Genomic DNA, 19,833 nt, shown 5'->3' on the forward strand with positions numbered 1-19,833 from the left:
TGAACATACCTGAATAAGAGAAACGTTGTGTAGACTAAGTCTGAAGAGGTAGTTCCTGCATGAACAAGCAGAAAAATTACAAACTATTAGGCTACCAAAGAAGGAAGGGAAAAGTTATTAAAGTAAGTAATAGTTTTTGGTCATTCATATCTACAAACAAAAGTTTTTCTTGGACTGCTCTCCATAGAATACAAAACCAGTTATATGCCTGTTCACCGAGTTGTACGTCAGTATCTTAGTGAACTTGGTAACAAAGTTCTGAGCAGGTCCTGGTGTTAAATATTTCAGAATCCATAATGAAGATCCACAATGAAATCCCAACCACTAAGGGCTGTTTGCAAACCCTCAACAGGGTTTAGCTGCAGTCTGCATGGGCTGCAGTCATGTTTTTCACTGCATTCTGAGAAAACTGGGATTGGACAGAAGCCAGCTGGAGCAAAGCTGACTCCTGTAGCATGCTCCCCCCCAAGCCTGTCCTTGTGGGCATTCCCATTGAGGACTTCATGGAAGGGAAGAGGGCAAATACTTCTCAGCAGAATCTCTCTGCACAGAAAATCAGCAGGGAAATCAAGGCATTGACTGCAGATATTCCCAATCCTTCTGTCATTGTCTCTTCACAGGCAAAGCGAGGGAATTCCTGACAGAAGTCACTGTAGCATGAGATACCACACATCAGCTGAGCTCCTGTCACCTTCTTCTGAATGTTCATATCCCACCACAAATAGGAGGGAACAACATTTGCATAAATGACTATGGATGAGGCTTAATTAATAGGATTTATCTCACTTTTTTGCTTGCTAAGACAATGCAGTTACCAGGAATCAGCTGACATATCAAGCCATACAGACTGGATTCTGTGCTTGAGGCTTTCGGCCACATCTAACTTCATATTTTTGCATCCCACCTGTCAGGAGGTCTTAAGAGCAGTGATCCTTTTCCAACATCCCTGTCACCACAATTTCCCAGAGAAGACACATTTATATCATACAAGATGAACTGAACCGTGTTTCTTCGAGAGGCTCTATTTAAATGGTAGAAAGTGCATCTTTAATGATCCACTTTCATCCATTCTAGAGGTGCCAGTATACAGACATTCCCCTATCTAGTGAAAATGCGTAAAGTCAGAGAAACCAGTGGAAAGCTCCTATAGTGATGAAAAGGTCCTAAGGACTCTTCTGAAGAGCCTTGTTTAGGGTCTGTATTCAGCAGCACACTCTGCCCAAGCAAAGAAAGTAATTAAAAATTCGACATATGAGAGATTCTATTGGGTCACAATGACCACTACAAGGCTTGGGCAATTTTTCCTCCTTCTGTTATCTATCACTTGTATATCACCTAAGTCATAATGATAGAGTTGCATGTGTACTTTGTTCCAGTTCTATAAATAAATCAAAAGGTCTCAAATGCTGCTGACTGTCAATAAAGAACGATAGGAACAAGGATGATGGGGAGCTTGGGAAGTCAAACTCCTGGTACCAAATCTTCAGCTGATGTAGCTCTGACTTGCTCTGATTTGCAACCTATTCTGTGCTGGGACTGGTTACCCATAGAAGAATGGCACCCATTAGCAATATCTGAAGAAAATATATCAGTGACTATTATACCTCCTGTAAGTATGCAGAGAAGTGCACACACACAAAATCTCCATCCTCTCTCCTAATTCTATCAGTGAAGATCTAGCAGTTCTTTTGTACAGTCTGAAAACCTATTCTATCTCAAAGGTCTACATACTCTCCCAAATAATTTGTTATTAACTCTTTAGCATCAGCATCAGACCTAAGTATTAGATCTTCCAGGTGCATTCAGCAGACCAGAGGCAGTAAGCATACACACAGCTAAAATTTCAAAATGGAAATAAATTCTCATCCAGTGATATTTCTGACAACTCCCTTAGAACACCACATAGCTACTCTCACCAAAATATTAATGCAATGCCAGGACATGAGATATCATGGAAGAAGCCTACTCCTGGAGAAGGCCTCCAATCTTACAACACCCTCAGGAGAAAGTTCTCATAACTAGGGACTTGAAGTTTCTATCCTGTTGTTAAGCATGCTATTTAAATGCATTGATTTTGGAAGTCTTATAATGCAGATTTCAGCTCCTTGTTCTAGTCTTGCAAAAACTGGACAGTTTGACTAAGTAATAGATTTTAATATTCAGGGTTTTTTCCTTGATAGCACTGCAGAGCAAATTCAACCAAAATATCTTTAATGAAAGAGACGTATCTAAGGGACACAATTTTCATTGCACTCAGCCAAAACAGATGCAGACAGAAATAGCGTCCATTTCAATAAAGCCAGTCTGTCCTCTCAGTGATTGCTGGATGGCACTTAGACAAACCCACTCAAGTGGCTGAGATCTAAACCAGGTAGGAACATCATACTAATGTGAACAGCACAACGATCTTCCAAAAGCTTTATTCTAACCTTAGCTCTCCAAGTCTGACCTTGGGGCTTTCTTACAGAAAGGAGGGTTTCCCTACATTTTTCATCAGCTTGCCTCACCTGGTGTCTGAACAGCTACTGGCAGTTTCTTTTTGTTTGTTTGATCCTTCTCACATCTTATCAGCAGCAATGCAAACACCTGTAGGCAGACCAGGCTATCAGAGAAACCTCCCGACTCCAGTTGACCTGCCCAGCTAGAACTGACTAATCCTTAATTAATAACATGCTCTCTTAACAACACTTGTTCTGTAAAGCTATACCAGGAGTAAAAAGCCAAAGGGAAGGAGCTGCTGAATGAGACAGTGCCATTTTTATGAACTGCATTTTAACAGCAATTTCAGTTCAAGAATGAGCAAGGTCTCTGAATGACAGGCATGGTTTATTGTACCTAGAATTGCCCCATTTGTGTCCTTTTCTTCTGCTTGTGTTTGAAGTTATGTCTGTTTAATGCCTTGCTGAACTATAATTTAGAGCAACTGAAAGAGTATGATTAAGAAATATATGATAACACTGAGATCTCTGCATGAATGGATGAGGTACCTTCTTGATCTTTTTTTCTATCTTTTTTTTTCCAATCATTTTGTCTTGTAAGTGAATGTTGGCTGATTCCTTTCTCTTCTAAATTAAACCCATCTGGACTAGGCCAGAACAGCAATTGCCTGGTGCAACCAGCTATTCTAATATCCTCCTTCTTCTGCATAAAAAGCTGGCACACAAACTTGGAGGGATAGGACAACGTTCTTAATTTCTGTCCTAAAAGGTCACACAGCTTCACTCCACAGTATTAAACACAAGCTTTGTTTCATACCAGTTGGTTGCATTTCAGCCATCTCTAGAGCAAGTGACTACACTCCTCTGAGTGCTCTGGGACAAATGGCATTATGCCTCAAGCTGCTAATTATTATTGCTACTAACCTTATTATTCACGAACATCAGTGCACTCTTGAATACACTCATGTTAAACAGTAATGAACTCTCAGCCAAGACAGTGGTTTTGTTGCATTAAGACACAGAGAGAGTTGATGATGGTTCCTCTAGAGACTGATTCACAGTGATGCTTGTTTAAACAACCTGAGGGCAGATCCTTTCTCTGCCACCTCTGACTGCAGAAGGATATTATTCCCCAGCTCAGATATATGAATTTAGCTGTTGTAAAGACCTTCAACCTAGTCTTGAAGAATTTGCCATCTAAATATATACAAAAGAGTGAAAAAGATACATAATTCTCATTTAAATGTAAAGCACAGATTGAGCAATTCAGCCAACATCACAGAGCGTATCTGCGGCACAGCCAGGAGCTGATCTCCCAGTCCAGCAGACTATGCCCTGGTTAAGGAGAATAACTCACCCCCAAAGCTGGGGCACAGCGTGTAAACTTCTGCTGAAGTGTCATTTACACTCGTGGGTAGATGTTGAATTACTTTCTCGAACTGGGCCCAGTATGCTCGTGTACATATGAACAGAGCCAAGCTGCACTGTAAATCCTGTAAACGAAAGTATTTGCTAATTGGCTTCGTAATTTGTATCTGGCTGCTTGCAAAATGATTAAGTGCTCACAGTGCCTGGTACCACACGGCATACATACCATACAGCAGGAGAGCAGCTGTGTTTCAAGAAAGGGTGTGGAAGACTATATCCACTTAAATCTGCTTTCCATGACATTCCCAAGTCAAAGCTGCTTATTAAGTGTTTATTTCATATAGCCAAGAGTACATTGGGTGAACTTTGTAACATGGTGCCTGTGCACTTCTTCACACGTTGCCTGGCCTTGAATCAATTTACATTGAAGGCAAAGCACTTCAGCTACGATGCCACTGAGCAACAGAGATAAAAGACAAATTAAGCCTTTCCTTTGGGAAGCCACATAACAGGAGTGCTTGAATAACAGCAGAGACCCTTCCTCTTAAGAATTCTGAAATTATAAGGGTTGCAACATGCTTCAGTAACTCGTTCAGGCCTCTTTTTCAGTGCCTCTTTTCAGGCACTGCATCTGTCAGCACTGTGCTGGCTGATTAAAAGGTGCTTTCTTCTAATTAAGAGAGAGCAATCTTTTCAGTTCTGCTGTGGTAGATCAGGAGGAACATGCCTGCAGCCAATGGACTGATCACGTACCAGTGAAAGGCCATCCTACCTTCGGATTATTTTTTCTGTTTAAATGATTGAGGTTTGTTCACATTTCCTAACTCCTCACACACCAAGCAGGTAAGATAACCTCTCTATGCTTCAGAACAACCCCTGCTAGCAAACTGGGAGCCACAAGAGCCCCCATGCTGACCACCACCAGAACCTCTCAGGGCTTGGACACACACACGCAGACCAACAATATGCTGCCTCGACTCAGCTAGTCTGTATCACTACAAGACATGTCACACCTGCTCATTTGTTGCTACTTCCCTGCACCTCACGGTCGCTGTGAGAAGCCCAACCTCCCCTCTTTACAGGGCAGGCTTTCTCAAGCCCCCTCTCTTTGTAGGCAGACAATTACTCTGCAAGTAGAAACAAAGCCAACAGAAACTGTCAATAATGTTTGATCATGAAAAAAATACATTTAAGGAATGCTGTGGTTTAACCCCAGCCAGCAACTAAGTACTATGCAGCCACTTGCTCACTCCCTACCCTGTCTGGTGGGATGGGGAGGAGAACCGGAAAAAGGTAAAACCCATGGGCTGAGATAAGAATGATTTAATAATTAAAATAAAGTGAATTATTATCGTTGCTGTTGTTATTGTTGTAATAATAACAAAAATAATAACAGGAAAAAGAGAAAGAGGAATAAAGCCCAAGAAACACAAGTGTTGCACAATATAATTGCTCATTCCCCCATCCCCAAGCCCATCTCCAAGCAGTCATCAGCCGCTCCTGCCCAACTGCTCCCAGTTTATGAACTCAAGCATGATGTTCTATGGTATGGAATATTCCTCTGGCCAGTTTTGGTCAGCTGTCCTGGCCACACTCCCTCCTGGCTTCTTGTGCATCTGACTGCTGGCAGAGAATGGGAAATTGAGAAGTCCTTGACTTAGTGTAAGCACTACTCAGCAACAACTAACATTATTCTCATACTGAATCCAAAACACAGCCCTGTACCAGCTACTAAGAAGAAAATTAACTATTCCAGCCAAAACCAGGACAGGGAAAGTCGAAGATAACTGAATGAAGAGTTGCTCTCTCTGTTAGGGACTATTATTGCACTGAAAGAGGCATTCAACACAGCTTGGGTGAGCTACTGGAGCCTCAAGTAGGCTCATGGTGCTCTGGAAAGAGGTTCCCTGTATTCATAGAATAAAATAAAATAGATTATTTTAGTTGTGTGGGACCTACCAGGATCATCTGGTTCAACTACCTGACTATTCAGGGCTGACTAAAGTTAAAGCTTGTTGTTAAGGGCATTGCCTAAATGCCCCTTAAACACTGACAGGCTCAGGGCACTGACAACCCCTCTAGGAAGCCTGTTGCAGTGTTTGACCACTCTCTCAGTAAAGAAAGGCTTCCTAATGTCCAGTCTGGCACAGCTTCAAACCTTTCCCATGCGTCCTGCCACTAAATCCTAGGGAGAAGAGATCTGCACCTCCCTCTCCACTTCCCCTCCTCAGGGTAGGATTGTGCTGCAATCAGGGGCCAGGTCTGTAAGAGGGACTCACAACTGTCACAGAGCAGATAATAAGAAAAATAATTAACAGAACAAGGTCCTTTGGGTGATATGAAACAAGACACAGAATTATGCATATGACAAACCTAATGCTCCCTTCTGGCACTCCTGGAAGCCATGTGCTGGGGCTGAGCCTCAGGCTAGAAGCCAGCAACTCCTGTCAGCTCTTCCTATCTTTGCTTCTGGAGGCCTTAGATATACTTTGTACTTCCACACTACACGACAAACACAGCTTAGTCATGCTTCACAACTTCCTAGGAGCTGGTTAGTATCATTCCCCCCCTTATACTAATGGAGAAAATGAGCCAGAAAAAGGTTAAATGACCTTCTCCAAAGCACACACAGCAAGTCAGTGATGGAATCGAGATCAGACCCCAGGGCTGTTGGCTACTGAATCTCATGCTAGATTAACGCACAGTGCCTCTACACAGGTCCAGCTGTGGCTGAACTTTGCAGATGGTTATCCACATTTCTGAACTAGCCAACCATACCAAGAAACCCAGCTCCTGAAGGATGATTCTGGTCTTTGCTCTCAGAAGGAGTTAATTGCATGCCTGGTCCAGGGTGCAATGTGATGATCCGTTTGCAAATGTTACTTCAATGACTCATTTGAAGCGCCTGGCACACGGGCTGGAGAAAAGGTGGAGAACCAGCACCTCCCCTAGAAACTGGATTCTTATTCACCAGTAATTTTGTTTCTATTGAAGAAAAATTTGTCCAATACATCATTCTTCCTTAAAAATCAATAGATGTACAGCAGAGAACCATACTAAATGGCAGGCAGTAATATGATGCAGTTGCTGTATGAGCAATTGCTTTTCCCAATGCAACATTTCTCAGTGATAAATTCAGCCAGAGCTAGAGAAACATCATCTTAGAAGAGGCTCCTTATGCAGGCAGCATATCATTCCGATTAAACAGCTTCCAAATTAAGCCAAAGGCTCAGCTACTGTTTCTAGGTTGCCACTGAGGCCCATTTAGTACTTCTTGGTGGAAACAAGGATGAAAATCAAATCCTCTATATTCCAGTCTCCAGAGGAGAACTACCATCAGCTTTAATGGCACAGGGTGCATGGCACAGATCTGCTCAGGCTCGATGCTGTATATACAGGGCCAACTCTACAAAGAGTCAAAAGAGGAAGACACTTCTAGCTGCAGAACAGGCAGGACAACAGCAAAGCTGAGGAACACTTGGGCTACACCAATATGCAGAAATCTAGACAAAATGATGCTGCCATGGAAGGAAGAGGAAGGGGATCTGCCCTTGGATTGATAGCCTTGTCCCCTCTTCCCTCAGCTTTCAAAGGGAACAGCAAGCTGGCTTTGTTGTCTCTGGCCCTTCTCCTTCCCCAGGGTAGGAGAGGCAAAGCTTCACTCCAGTATGATTCCACATCCTTGGGGATTGACAGTATTTGCTATGCTCCTGAGACACCTTGACCCAGCTGTTTTCTGGAGCATAGCCATATGTATACACTTCAGAGAATGGGGATTGGGACTTCTTTAGTAATATTGTTTGAATATCTGAATATATTTATAAAATGAGGGTAAGTTTCCTTTTTTTTTTGTTACATTTCCTTCCTCTGATTCACTAGATGAGTTTGCTCGAAACCTCAGAGATGAAAACTGAGCCAAATTTTCAAAACTCATGTGTGGGTTTGTTCTTATTTTCCTAGAAGAGTGATTCCATCTCTCAGACCATCACATATTACCCCATATGCCACCTCAAGTCTCTTGTGACATGTGGCTGACAGCTCCTCTCTTCCTTTCCCATCCAGTTGGCAGAGTCACAGAGCACTTAGAGCACCTTGATAGGGCCCCAAGCCACACAAGGGTCTTTGATCTCCTATTTACCCATCACTTTCAGTTGTGCTTTTGGTAAGTCACAGGGTAAAATTCCTCTTCTTCTGATGCACTGATTATTGTTCAGATCTTCCCTGGCAGCCTCCCCACCTGCCTACTTAGGCTGATAAATATGCTCAGCTCTGTCAGGCTTTCCTCAAACTCTGGATGAGTCCAACATGTCTTGTATGTAAATACTGATAGAGTTGGCTGGTGAGATTAAATTATTGCCAAACAACCCCTTCTCTTTGCTGGGTTTTCATACCTTTGCAGTGGCACAGAACAGTAGGCTTAGCACCTAAACATCTGGATATAAAGTGATATGCAAGTCACTGTGGTGAGCCCTGCCATATAAAACTGACATATCACCACCTTAACCAGAGCAAGAGAAAGTCTTTTCAGTAATGCAGAGGAAAACTGCTCTGCAGACACATTCTGTGATGCTGTAAAACACATTAGGTCCAAGTCTCCAAGGCTTTAGCCAAAGTATCCTGACCTTGTGTTTGCACCCACCCCACTCTCAGAAATACAATCTTCAAATTTAATTATTCTCAGTGTGTTACTAAAGCAAGTGAGCCTCTCATGGGTGGCTGCTTTCATGATAGGGTATCACTGATTTTCATTTTATGTGGAATATGAGATATTTTTCTAGTCAGGCCTGCAATTCGCTGTGTAAGGATGCTTCCTATCAGCCTGTGCTGCACCAAGATTGCCTTTCACACAGCACTGGCTGTGCAGGCACTGGCTGTGAGTCAGCCAAAAGCCTGCTTCCTCTGAGGAGGGGCACAAGTGCTCAGACTCCCACACCATTGAGGTCATTTGCAGGGAGGTGGATGGTACTGCCTTGCAGGTGGACTTGAAGGACCAACTCATGACAGAGCCAACAAAGCTCTCTACCAACAAAGATGACAGACCAGAGACTGCCACTGCCTCACCCTCTTCTCTGTGTACAACACCTGGTGCAAAACTGCCCCTTTGCCTTCCTACAGTTGTAACTTCTTCTGCACATTGGCCCACCCCAACCACCAGACAGTGGTGCAGCACAGCATTTTATTTGATTTATTTATTCTGAATTAACTAAAATCCATGTTCGTTGCTTGAGAAAATGCACAAATTTTAACTAAGAAAAAAATTACATTTTGAACAAAATTTGGGTCAGGTTTCAAACTTTTCAGAATCCCATAATTATAAAAACTGTCCTTCATCCTTTCCTGTCCCTTTCTCCTCCTCCCCAAGGGGTATAAGTCAGGGACAGCACTGATTTGACGTATGACAAATTCAGACTGCTGGCAGACCAGCAGAGGAAAGCAAACCCCATAGGTGAAAAACAGACACTCCAGTGGGGCTTTGCTGTTCCACAGTTATACAAGGGCTGAGCTCACCTCACCTGGCACAGTATCAGAAAAGAAAATCTCCCTCTGAACTATCTCAGACTCAACCAGAGAGGTTAAAACCTGCACTTTAAATCACACTTTTTTCCCCTGTGTAAAAAATTGTGCATCCCCAATTATGGATTTAACTAGCTGCAGTGTCTAATTACAGCTTTCTCACCTTTATATTCTTTACCATGCAGGTCAGGCAATCTCTTTAAAAAAACATTAATAGCCCTTTGAAAGTTTCTGTTAATTTCAGAGACTGATTTTGCTCCCCCCCCTCCCCCCCATCACCATGTTATTTACCCCTCTCCAGTCTACAATACAAGGATGCAACTGTAACTAGAGCACTCTTTTGTCTGACAGGAAAAAATTAGAGTGAGAAAGGAAGGTATTTGTTTTTCTACATTTCTCTGCAGCAGTGCTTTCAGCTGCCCACCTATGATCTGGATATAATCAAAAACATTATCATGCTCTTTGCTTGCTCACGTTCTCATTAATACCTCAACTGGCAAGGTAATTTCTCAGGCAAATGTGACCTAGTAGGGGGTAAAGCTGGCATAAGACAGCATGATAGTAACGCAAGCCATTGGAAATGGCTCAGTCAATCTGTCTCAGGAAGTATTCAGACAAATCCTGGAGTCAGACATTAGCAGGGACAAACGGACGTCACTCCTGGCTGTTAACAGGACAAGCCTGCAGACTATGTAATTGTTGGCTATGCCCACGTGGTTGTGCCCAACGTTAAGTTGTTTGCATTTTAATCTCTCCATGCTATACAAGACTTGCCTTCTTCAGCCATGCTGAAGCCCCGCTGTCCCAGTGTAAGTGCATGGGACTCACAGACTTTCATGAGCATTTGGAAAACTTCCATCCTCTTTGGAGAGAAAAGGCTGACAGTAAGAGATTAAACTACCAGGTGGAAATACAACAGTAGAGGGTCCAAATCATACCTCTGCCATGGGTTTTCTGAGTCCACAGAAGAACTTTGGCTATGTCCACATCAGTCAAGTGCAGAGAGATCTCTGAGGTTGTGCAGACCTTGACTGGCATCTTCAGAAAGTGCAGTCTCACTGCAGGAGTAGCTGTGTTAGGCACAGTACTGTACTACCTTTCAGATCTGCAATAAACTCACGTGACTCAATATCACAGCCTTTTCACAGGGGAGGCTGGTTCTTAATCCCTTTGGGCCTTGGGTTCCCATCTATAGCACAAAATTATTAGCCCTTTCTGGCCTCACTAAAGCCCTGCGAGGATAAATGCTGTTGAGGGGTCCTGATCATTTGGCAACACAAAGTATTGCTCACAGACTTCACAGTCTGTGGATCTGTGGATCAACTCTGACCCGGCCGCTACCACTAAATTTGCTACTTTGCAAAATGCTTTTTGCCTAGCCAACATAATCTGTGGAGACTTACTCTCTTCAGGTTTTATTGGCAGTCCAGATCTGGACAGGACTGAAGGTGCCCAAGGGTAAGAGTGATATTTTCCAACCAGCACAGGTTCTGACGTTTTACTGCAGTGCTCTGGAGCTTTCTGCCAAGCGGGCAGGAATCAGCCTATGTTCAGCCAGAAATCTGCATGTAACCTGGTGTCTGACAGATTAATCTATCATACACCAGAGACTTTAAATAAACTCAGAGTGCCAAACCTGCTGGTTGAGGGTCTTAGAGTATATTTACAATCTGCCATATTTCTGCAAGCTGCAACTTGAAGGAACTCTTCTGGGACATCAGTCATTCCATTCAGCCTTCAGCTCCTAAGCCTGCATGATTTAGAACTTTTTTTAGTCCTTATACAGTTAGGAGCATAATAGTCAGGAAGGGGTGTGCCCAGGCTGTGCTCCCCCTAAAACAACCCTTGAAAGTTCATATAGCACCTTCCCTGCTCACCAAACTAATCATAATGATGCCTCATTCCTCTAAGTGTTCAAGACCAGGTTGAATGGGGCCCGAGCAACTCAATCTAGTAGGTGGGATCCCTGCCTAAGGCTGGAGAGTTGGAACTAGATGATCTTTAAGATCCCTTCCAACCCAAGTCTTTCTATGATTCTATGATATCTCCTTTCTTGCACCTACTTGGCAGTAACAAGCACATTCAGATCAGCTCTAAACCAAGTATGAAAATCACCCCTGTCAGAGCATCAAGACTTGCATCACCAGCAGCTTAGTAGTTTTACATTTAGCACAGAGAAGTCTGGCAGTCCAGCATGACGTTCACTTTACTTCCCAGTTCTGAGTCCCTTGATGCAGCCTTTGCTCTCTACCCTCTACCTGTGGGCTCTTCTTGGTAACAGCCAGTTGTGACAAGGGCTCCTCAGCCACAGCTCCCCATGCGACAGCCATGTGGGACGGTCCTTTCCCATCTCCTGATGGAGCTGACAGCCCTCTTGGCAGGCAGAACTGTGAGGACTTCTGATCATAATGCTTTCTGGCTGGTTTTCTACAGTAACACCTTCACTCGCTGTGAATGGCCAACCCTCGTAGCCATGCCTCTCACATCCGCAGCCCCAGCAGGCTACTGCCCCGAGCTGACACCCCTACAGTTTCCTTCTGGGAAAAGTCAAATGTTTCCCTTACGGCTTCCCAGCTACTCTCTGTGCAGTCATTTGTTTGGGTATCATCCTCCTGTTGTCCAAGCTGTTTCCCTTCAGCTTGCTGTTGTGCCAGATTGTCACACGGTGTCTCAACCATCCTCCGTTAAACCTTTTATGTTGTCCTCGACAGGGAGCTCTTGCGAAGCGTGATTTTTGGCCTGACTCCAAGTAGGGTCTTTCATATCATCACTTCTTTACTGTCTCCTGTCTCTGCCCAGCCAGCGATGAGATAGTCTCAAGGAGTAAGGCTTCTCAAGGAGGTGGGATGCCACAGCTACACCATGTCCCTTTTCTACAAAGCCCACCCTTCCTGGGGCCTGGGCACCCTGCCTACAGCACAGGTGAGAGAGCAGAGAACTTCTTCTGCAACACAAATGTGAAACCACTGTGATCATATTTTCAATTTTTTCTCAGTAATAATGGGGTCTAGAAAATTGTTTTTCCTCCAATTAAAAAAAACTCAAACAGTGATCACTTGTGCTCAAGAGCTGAAAAAAGCAGCAAATATTTCAAAACAAGCACTCATTCACAGAAGAAAAATAGTACATTAAAATACTAACTCTATATCCAAAACAAAAACAAAACACAAAAACTGTGAGTCAAAATGAAGGTTATGAAATTTGAAATGTGTGTTTTTATACTTAATGAAATGTGACTCATAATATGGGTCATGTAGATTTACAATGTTCTAAACTATTCATATCCTTACTTGCAAGCATTTTGATTTTACAAATGATGTGACAAGTAAATACGTTGCTTAGAAACCATGGTGGGCTTTTGAAACTAATTCTTTTGTTTCTGGGATTTTGACTTGGCAGGTGTTTGGTGCAGTGGAGTTATCAAACTCCTCTGGTTTACTCTCAGACAGCACCAGTCATTCAGGGAGGGCTCTCAGATAAGGATAAAGCTTAAAAATCTGAGGCTCGTGTTATTCCAGTTCCCTGCCTGCATGGCATGCCCTCAATACCTCTTACAGTTTCAGTCACGCTGTGTCCAATTCCTGAAACCAAAAACCCTTGCGAGCCTCAGGATCTTCTTTTCTTCTAGGAAGTATTTTCTATGAAGCTTTGAAACACAGGACGAACTAAGCCAAAGAGATGCTGTGGTGAGGTCATACTGCTTTTAAATAGAGACAGAAAGAAGTAGTCTGAAATAATTTATAACGCTATCATCTAAGACAATGATGTTAACCAGGAAATTGAGAAGTGGGAGTACTTATAAACGCCACCCTGATCCCAAACTCCTTCCATAACCCCAGAATAGCTGGCGTTACTACTAATATGATCTACAGCAGCACATTTAAACGTGGTTAACATTTAAATTTAGGTTTCATAAATTACACCCTGCAGAGATGGATAGAGACAGCTCCTATCTCTTTGAGGTATTGTTTCATTTGCAAATTCAAGCAGATGGTGCACGAGCAACTAATGACTCAAAAAATCACCCCTAAAAATAGTCCAGAACAAGGTGTGGATTTATCAGGGAAGGAGGGAACAGAAAAGGCTTTACTTCCCCTTCCCATTTCTCAGGCACAGTTCCAGGAGCGCAGCTCACCCAGAGCTGTGCAGCACCCCATTTTCAAGTATCTCTCCCTGTCACCCCACACAGGGAAGAAATGAGGTGGTGAAGAGGAAAAGGATTAGCACTCCCCCCTTTCCCCACACCAAGCCTGTATACAACCCAAAAAAACCCTCCACCCTGGGAAATTACAACTTCCTTAACTGTATCCAGAACTGCTCAGCACAGCAGTGTGGCACCACTGAAACTTTCAGTCTCCCAGCCAGGTGGGTAGTGCTTCATGAAAACTGACTTTTCCAAGCAAATTCTATAAATACTTGTCACTGCTTCCTCATGAGGCAATACACTGCAATATATTGTACTTCCAGTGGGAAGCCAAACTTGCTGTCACTTCGCTGTTTATAATGATATCGTAGCCTCCTGTCTAACCACACTTGTACAAACTCTTGGGGAGGCAGAGAGTCCCTCCAGGACGTGTTGCTGGGGTTTGAGCAGGGGTGAAGCGTGTCAACGTTAGCAGCATCTGCGTGGGAAGAAACCTGCCGTGCAGCCGAATTATGTAAAGCATAAATTCCTCAGAGCACCGGGCCTGTGTTTGTGCAATGCCTGGTAGAAGGCACTGTTCACAGCCATCCCCAAAGCAATGACATTCTGAAGTAATAAATATTAATACTTTCTGGTTAAAGATCCCAGCACAAGTAAAGCCACAGCTTGAAAAGTAAAATGTTTCTATATGAAAAGTAGGAGGGCCTCTGGCAATTTTAACAGCTACAGGAAGGTGTTATTATTTACTGCACAAATACACACAGAATATGTATATTAAATCACACTTCAGTTGTTTCTGTGAAGCAAAAGACTGTCCTTCTGCTACAAGTCTTGCTCTTTTGTCTTGTTTGTACCATGAGTTCTTGCATCCCTGTCCTCTACTGCTGAATATCCTGGGAAGAAAGCAGTCTCTTCCTCCATTTTCATTAATAGTAGAGACTGCTACTATAGTGTTATCTGATTCTAAATGTTATACTTAAACTGATTTGTTAGACCATGCTTAGTCTTTTTTTTTTTTGGCTTGTCTTATCTGTTTATTATGCAATAAAAAATTGTTGCTGTTGGGGCTCATGATTCAACAACTCCTGACGTATATTATTTCACTGAAGCACAGCTCTTTTTCCCATGCAGCTCTAAATTTGTAAGAGCTTGCTTGTGCTCATCTTCTGTGTTTCCACCCCCCTCGTATGGCATCCTAAATAAAAACAATGTTTAAAAATAAAGGAAAATATATGCTAATTATATACAATGGGCCAGAAGAACAGAGTTGCACAAAAATGCATTGGGTGAGGATCTGACTGTATCAGCCACATGAAGCAAACAGGCTCTGAAGTGAATTCTAAGAGAGAAGAAAGCAACTATTCACATTGCCACTATTACTTATACAAAGGTGAACAGATGAACCTAGTTCTGAGGGAAAGTCTGGCCACAGCAAATAAACCATGATGTCAAATTCTGTGCTGGCAGAGGGATGGTGCAGAATGATTTACTGTAGCTCTTCTGACATTCACAATACTGAGTGAGATGCCAGCATTCTGCTTCATTAACCAGTCATTTTGATTGCATCTTTTTTTTTTTTAATTCTAGTAATTTTCTCTTCTTTGCAATTATACTAGACATCTCAATCTCTCTACATAAATTATAGCTTGCTTTCTGAGGAGGAAACTGGCCACATAAGCTGGAAACACACTCTCCTCTGAAGCCAGAACCTGAAGGGAAAGAGCTTGAGCAGCCACCCTAGACTAATTAAAAGATTATCTTTACCTTGCTCCCACAATGAGTTGGTTCCTGTTGGCATCCAGTGCAAGCTGAGAAAAGTCATGCACACCTGGATAGGTGAAATTCGACACCCAGGGCTTCAGATCTGCAATGAAAATGAGAAAACAGAAAATAATAAAGCTGCTCCAAAAGCAGTGAGTTCACCTGGACATCCGCTAATGGATTTCCTACCGAGTCATCTGTCAGGGGAAGGCTAATTAATAACCTCTTTAAAGGGCTTCTATTCATTATGATTCTCAGCAGAATGTGCAAAAAACCCTCACATAAACACAAGGCCGTCTCAGCATTTATTTTCACATCCAAAATGGAGTGACAGCATTGGTTTCAGAGACAACAGCAGCTCGATTTTACTTCTGTTAAAACCGAGGAAACGTCTTCAGTGCAAGGATTAAGTGGTGTAAAGGGACAAGGCTGCCTGCCATAACACCTCCATAGCCTTTTCTTCTGTGCTAATCAAAAGGAAACTGCTGCCCACCAGAAAGAGAAGGTAAGGACAACTGATGGAGAACCAACTTAGAGTACAAGTGATCTGCACTCAGGACCCAGCTGTTCCAATGACAGGTTTTACCTTTAGCTTCTCTTCTAGGTTTCACGTTACCTAACATCTCAGATCCTTATCAGTTAAATCGTTCCTTCATTTTTAGATAGTGGAGTGCGGGGTGTCATCACAGTATTTTTGTGGCTGAGTGACTGCACAAGCTTGAGACTGGCTCTATCAACTAGCTTGGATTCGCCAATCTAGGCAATTGTCCAAACTGCAATCACACAGGTTAAATGGAAAGCAAAAGATTTGCCTATACTTTGGTCACAGAGGCAAAACTCTTCTAGAAGCCAATATATTAACACAATATCAACTGAGAGATCTAGGACAAATAGTCCTTTTGTAATAAAAAACACACTTGTTTAAAGAAAAAGGTAAATTACTATTTTTAGGGTACTCAGACATGATGCTAGGGCATTCACAGGATCCCAGCTTTCAATACCACTACCAACTTTGACCTTGTGTGTATTAGAGATCACAGAATTTCAACCGCTCACCTTACAGCTTTACAGCACAAAATAACTGGGAATAGACGTAAATGTATCTTTCAGAAAGTCATTCAGCTCTACTCTGAAGACTTCTCTTGTGAACTGTTAACTACTACGGCTGTAAAATACATGGAGAATACCAAATATCTCAGGGAGTCAGACACAAATGAGACCAAAGGACCCTCTGTGACCTGTTGACAAGTAACTCTGCCTCATTCAAGGACTGGATCCAGGAGACTCAACATGAAAGATAATATCTTCTGGTCTCATGCCAACAAGATACCAATACACAGGCCAATGACCTGATGACTCATAACAATAATGATATAGTTCAGACCAGTTCAAAAGAGCTCTGAAAAAACATGCTCCACTGTCATTTTATATCCCCAATGATAAACTGAGTAGTCTCACTGAAGACAGTCAGGTTTGAACACTTTGTTGTCGGCATTAGTTCCCATTTCCATAGGGGTGAGAGGACAGTGCTGATGAGGAATCTCATGCCTTTGTTGTCTTGGCATGTTTCATGGGATTACAGATATGCAACAGTATAAAACCTGTGACGCAGGGATATTTGTTGAGCCATTTCAAGTCCTTTCTCCCTCCAGGGATGGATGAAATTTAATCAAGCCCTTAAGTTATCAAAACCTATAAGAAAACATATAAATAAAGTCCCTACACTCTACATGATCTGCCTCTCTTTCCAAAGCAAGATCTTATTCTGCCTCTGTCCTGAACACCACCATGTCTCATAGCAGCTCCTAAGGTCCCTCACCACGGAGCCGGACACCATCAGCCCTGTTTCCATGCCCTGCCTAACTGGATGCTGCCAGGAGCTCTCCAACAGTGAGACCTCCATCCTCACAATCTAAAAACTCTGTTGCTGGGAGCTGGAGGCTTCCAAACCTTCTCAGCATTCCTGTCACAGCACATAACCACACACAACACGTGTACCTCCTCTGCTCTTCAATGAAAAGGTATGAGTTAAGGAATAACTCAGCCCGTCTAACCTTCAAGCATCTCCACCTCCTACACTCCTCTGGGACCCTTAATGATGTACTAGCACCAGGGAGGCACCGCAGTTTCACCTCTGGCATTCTCCTAACTAATGGGGCTCTGACTTCTTTTCCTTAGCTCTTTAGCTGCAGAGACATTTCTGAGCCAAGCAGCAGAACCAGCAACAATAACACCTTTCAGGCAGGTTAGCCGGCTGACATGTGCTGCAGATCTTCTGGCATTTCTGCTGGCTGACGGGGGTGGGATTAGGGGATTGCTATATAATGATGATACCTTTTAAGGATCCTGCTTTTAGGCCATAATTTCTCTTGTCATTTTACCTCCTCTTCTACAAACTCTTCCCTACTAACTAACCCACTATTACAGTGCAGTGGCAGGAAGAATATGTCTTCATCTGCTGCTCTAAGCAAAAGCTCCTCACTTCAGAGAGGTACACTCATCAGTTCTTCCTTTTAATGGCAAGCTCTGACAAACTAAGGTAAAAATAATTTTAAAAAAATTAAAGGCAGTAGTTTGCTTGAATCTTTCCAAGTTGGTTCAAATGTCAATCAAGCCCAAGAAATAACAGGCAGTGTCTTGATTTCTATTACTACTGCAGGTGGTACAACTTATAAAAAAACCCTTCCCAGTTATTAAATTAAAAGCTGAAAGGCATGCATCCTCACAGCAAAATTAAGCTTTTATAGGCATGTAGTTGGAGATTATTAAACCCAGCATGGTCCCAGATAAGAATGTATAAATGCAAGTTGTCAGAATTAATGCCAAATGGCACATTTTCCTTCCCAACTTTCTTTCCTCCTGTTAAGAGGGAACCAAGAGTCAGAACCTGGATCTTTTTTCATTCAACACATTCAAATCTACTGCTCAGACCACAGGCATCCCTAAGGACAGTTTCAGCCTTTCACTCTGAAACTAGCTGAGTACTGCAAGGTAAGTGCTGCCCTGGGTCTATCCCATATTAGCTGAAGTTTACACATATGGACCCAATGAACTCCAGAGATTGCTTGTATTTGACCTTCCTCTGAAGGCTGATTTTTCCAGTGTTGACTCTTTAATTTGGCTGGAAACCTTCAGTGCTGGGGCATGTTTACATTTGCAAAAGTATCTGTTTAAAAACAGTATGAAAAATTAAAAACCAAGGGTCTGGCTTTGCATGTCGGCAGCAGGAGCCGGAAAGCTAGGAACCACATAGCTTAGGGGCAAAATGTTCATCAAGGCCTCCTTTGTGCTTCTCATCTCTAATCACTTCCAGGGGGTTAAAGATCCACACTCTCACTTCCTCCACACAAGAAGCAATGAACAAAAGTTTTTACAGTTTCCAAAACCGTCCATCTCCAGATATTGATTCAGAACCTCTAAAGCTCTGCAAGTCCCTCCACAGCTCAAGGTGTTTCAGGTATCCAGCTGCAAAGAAGACAAAGCTTCACAGGAAATGTAAGTCTGGAGACACAGCTGTGTTCAGGCTATTCTGCATGCCTAAGACAAGGTGAAAGGACACCCTCTGCCATTTCAGAGGGTGGTCCCTGCAGCCTGCTAGCACATTGCTGTGCTCTGACTTCCTGAGAGTACAGGACTGGGATGAGGATTACTCAGCTGCACAAAGAACAGTGTGCCAAATTGCAGGAGCTGGGCTTAAGGGCCCGATCCAGACACTGTTCAAATCGTTGGCGGTTTTCCACTGAGCTTGATGGGGTTTGGATCAGCTTCTAAAGATGCGGTAAACCTGGTAATACTTGAGTCTTCATCTCCTCAAAATCAGCTGCTCCCCACCTCATCCTTACTTTGTGTGTTTTGGAGGAAAGAAATATGTAAACACTGAGCTGAGACCTCCCTATCTGAAGTGCAGCATTTACTGCTTCATCTCACTTAAGCCCACTTGTCGCTCTCACCCCGAGCAGGCTGCAACAGCTTTGTGCATCCAGCACACATCACACAAGAGCTGAGAGGTTAAATGCCCATGCCTTGCAATTGCCAATGCCTTGCAATTGCCAACCCATTGCAAGGTGCACCGAGTATGGCTACCCACTGTGCTATTCATTTTGCTATATCTTGCAAAATAATTCTCAGCATGGATTTCCTAGTCTGAAGCAAAAGAAACTAAACTGAACAGGACCAGGGATTTTTGTGTAAAATGCTCCTACTTAACAATGCTCCTATCCTAGGATTGCAGAGAAAAGCTTCAAAGAGATCATAAAAAGACCTTAAGGGAAGAAGACAGGGAAGTTAAACAAGAAGGAAGATTCAGAGGGTCCCCATTCCAGAAAAGACAACCTGAACCCCATACCTTACATAAAGCTCCGGTCAAATAGGCTGATTCAACAGTAAAAGTTTGTGCAATGAAGTAGAGCATACATGTAGCACTTTGGTCCTGTAAGACTCAAGGGCAATAAATAAATAAATACCTATTGTGCAGATATTCAGACCTACCTTTGTGCAGTGTTAACTTGACCACTCATTAAGTGCTTCCTTATTGCCTCAGCATGGTCTCTTCTAAGTTCTCTTAACTCAGTTTACTAGTTCATAGCATAGCATGCACATACTGTACAT

General features: G+C 42.9%; 1 protein-coding gene across 2 annotated transcripts in view; it reads right to left on the bottom strand.

The window, feature by feature from the left end:
* Window positions 1–19,833, bottom strand: part of SEMA5B (semaphorin 5B) — a 271,715-nt gene that overhangs the window by 105,542 nt on the left and 146,340 nt on the right. For both annotated transcript variants that reach the window (XM_027637198.1, XM_027637199.1), the window contains 2 exons: window positions 15,229–15,328; window positions 10–55 (listed from right to left, as the gene is read on the bottom strand). In XM_027637198.1, the coding sequence (XP_027492999.1) occupies window positions 10–55; window positions 15,229–15,328 (146 nt within the window). The remainder of the gene's footprint in view (window positions 1–9; window positions 56–15,228; window positions 15,329–19,833) is intronic.

Source organism: Corapipo altera, unplaced genomic scaffold (genome assembly GCF_003945725.1).
Source record: "Corapipo altera isolate COAL_440 unplaced genomic scaffold, ASM394572v1 45, whole genome shotgun sequence".
In the NCBI taxonomy this organism is placed as follows: Eukaryota; Metazoa; Chordata; class Aves; order Passeriformes; family Pipridae; genus Corapipo; species Corapipo altera.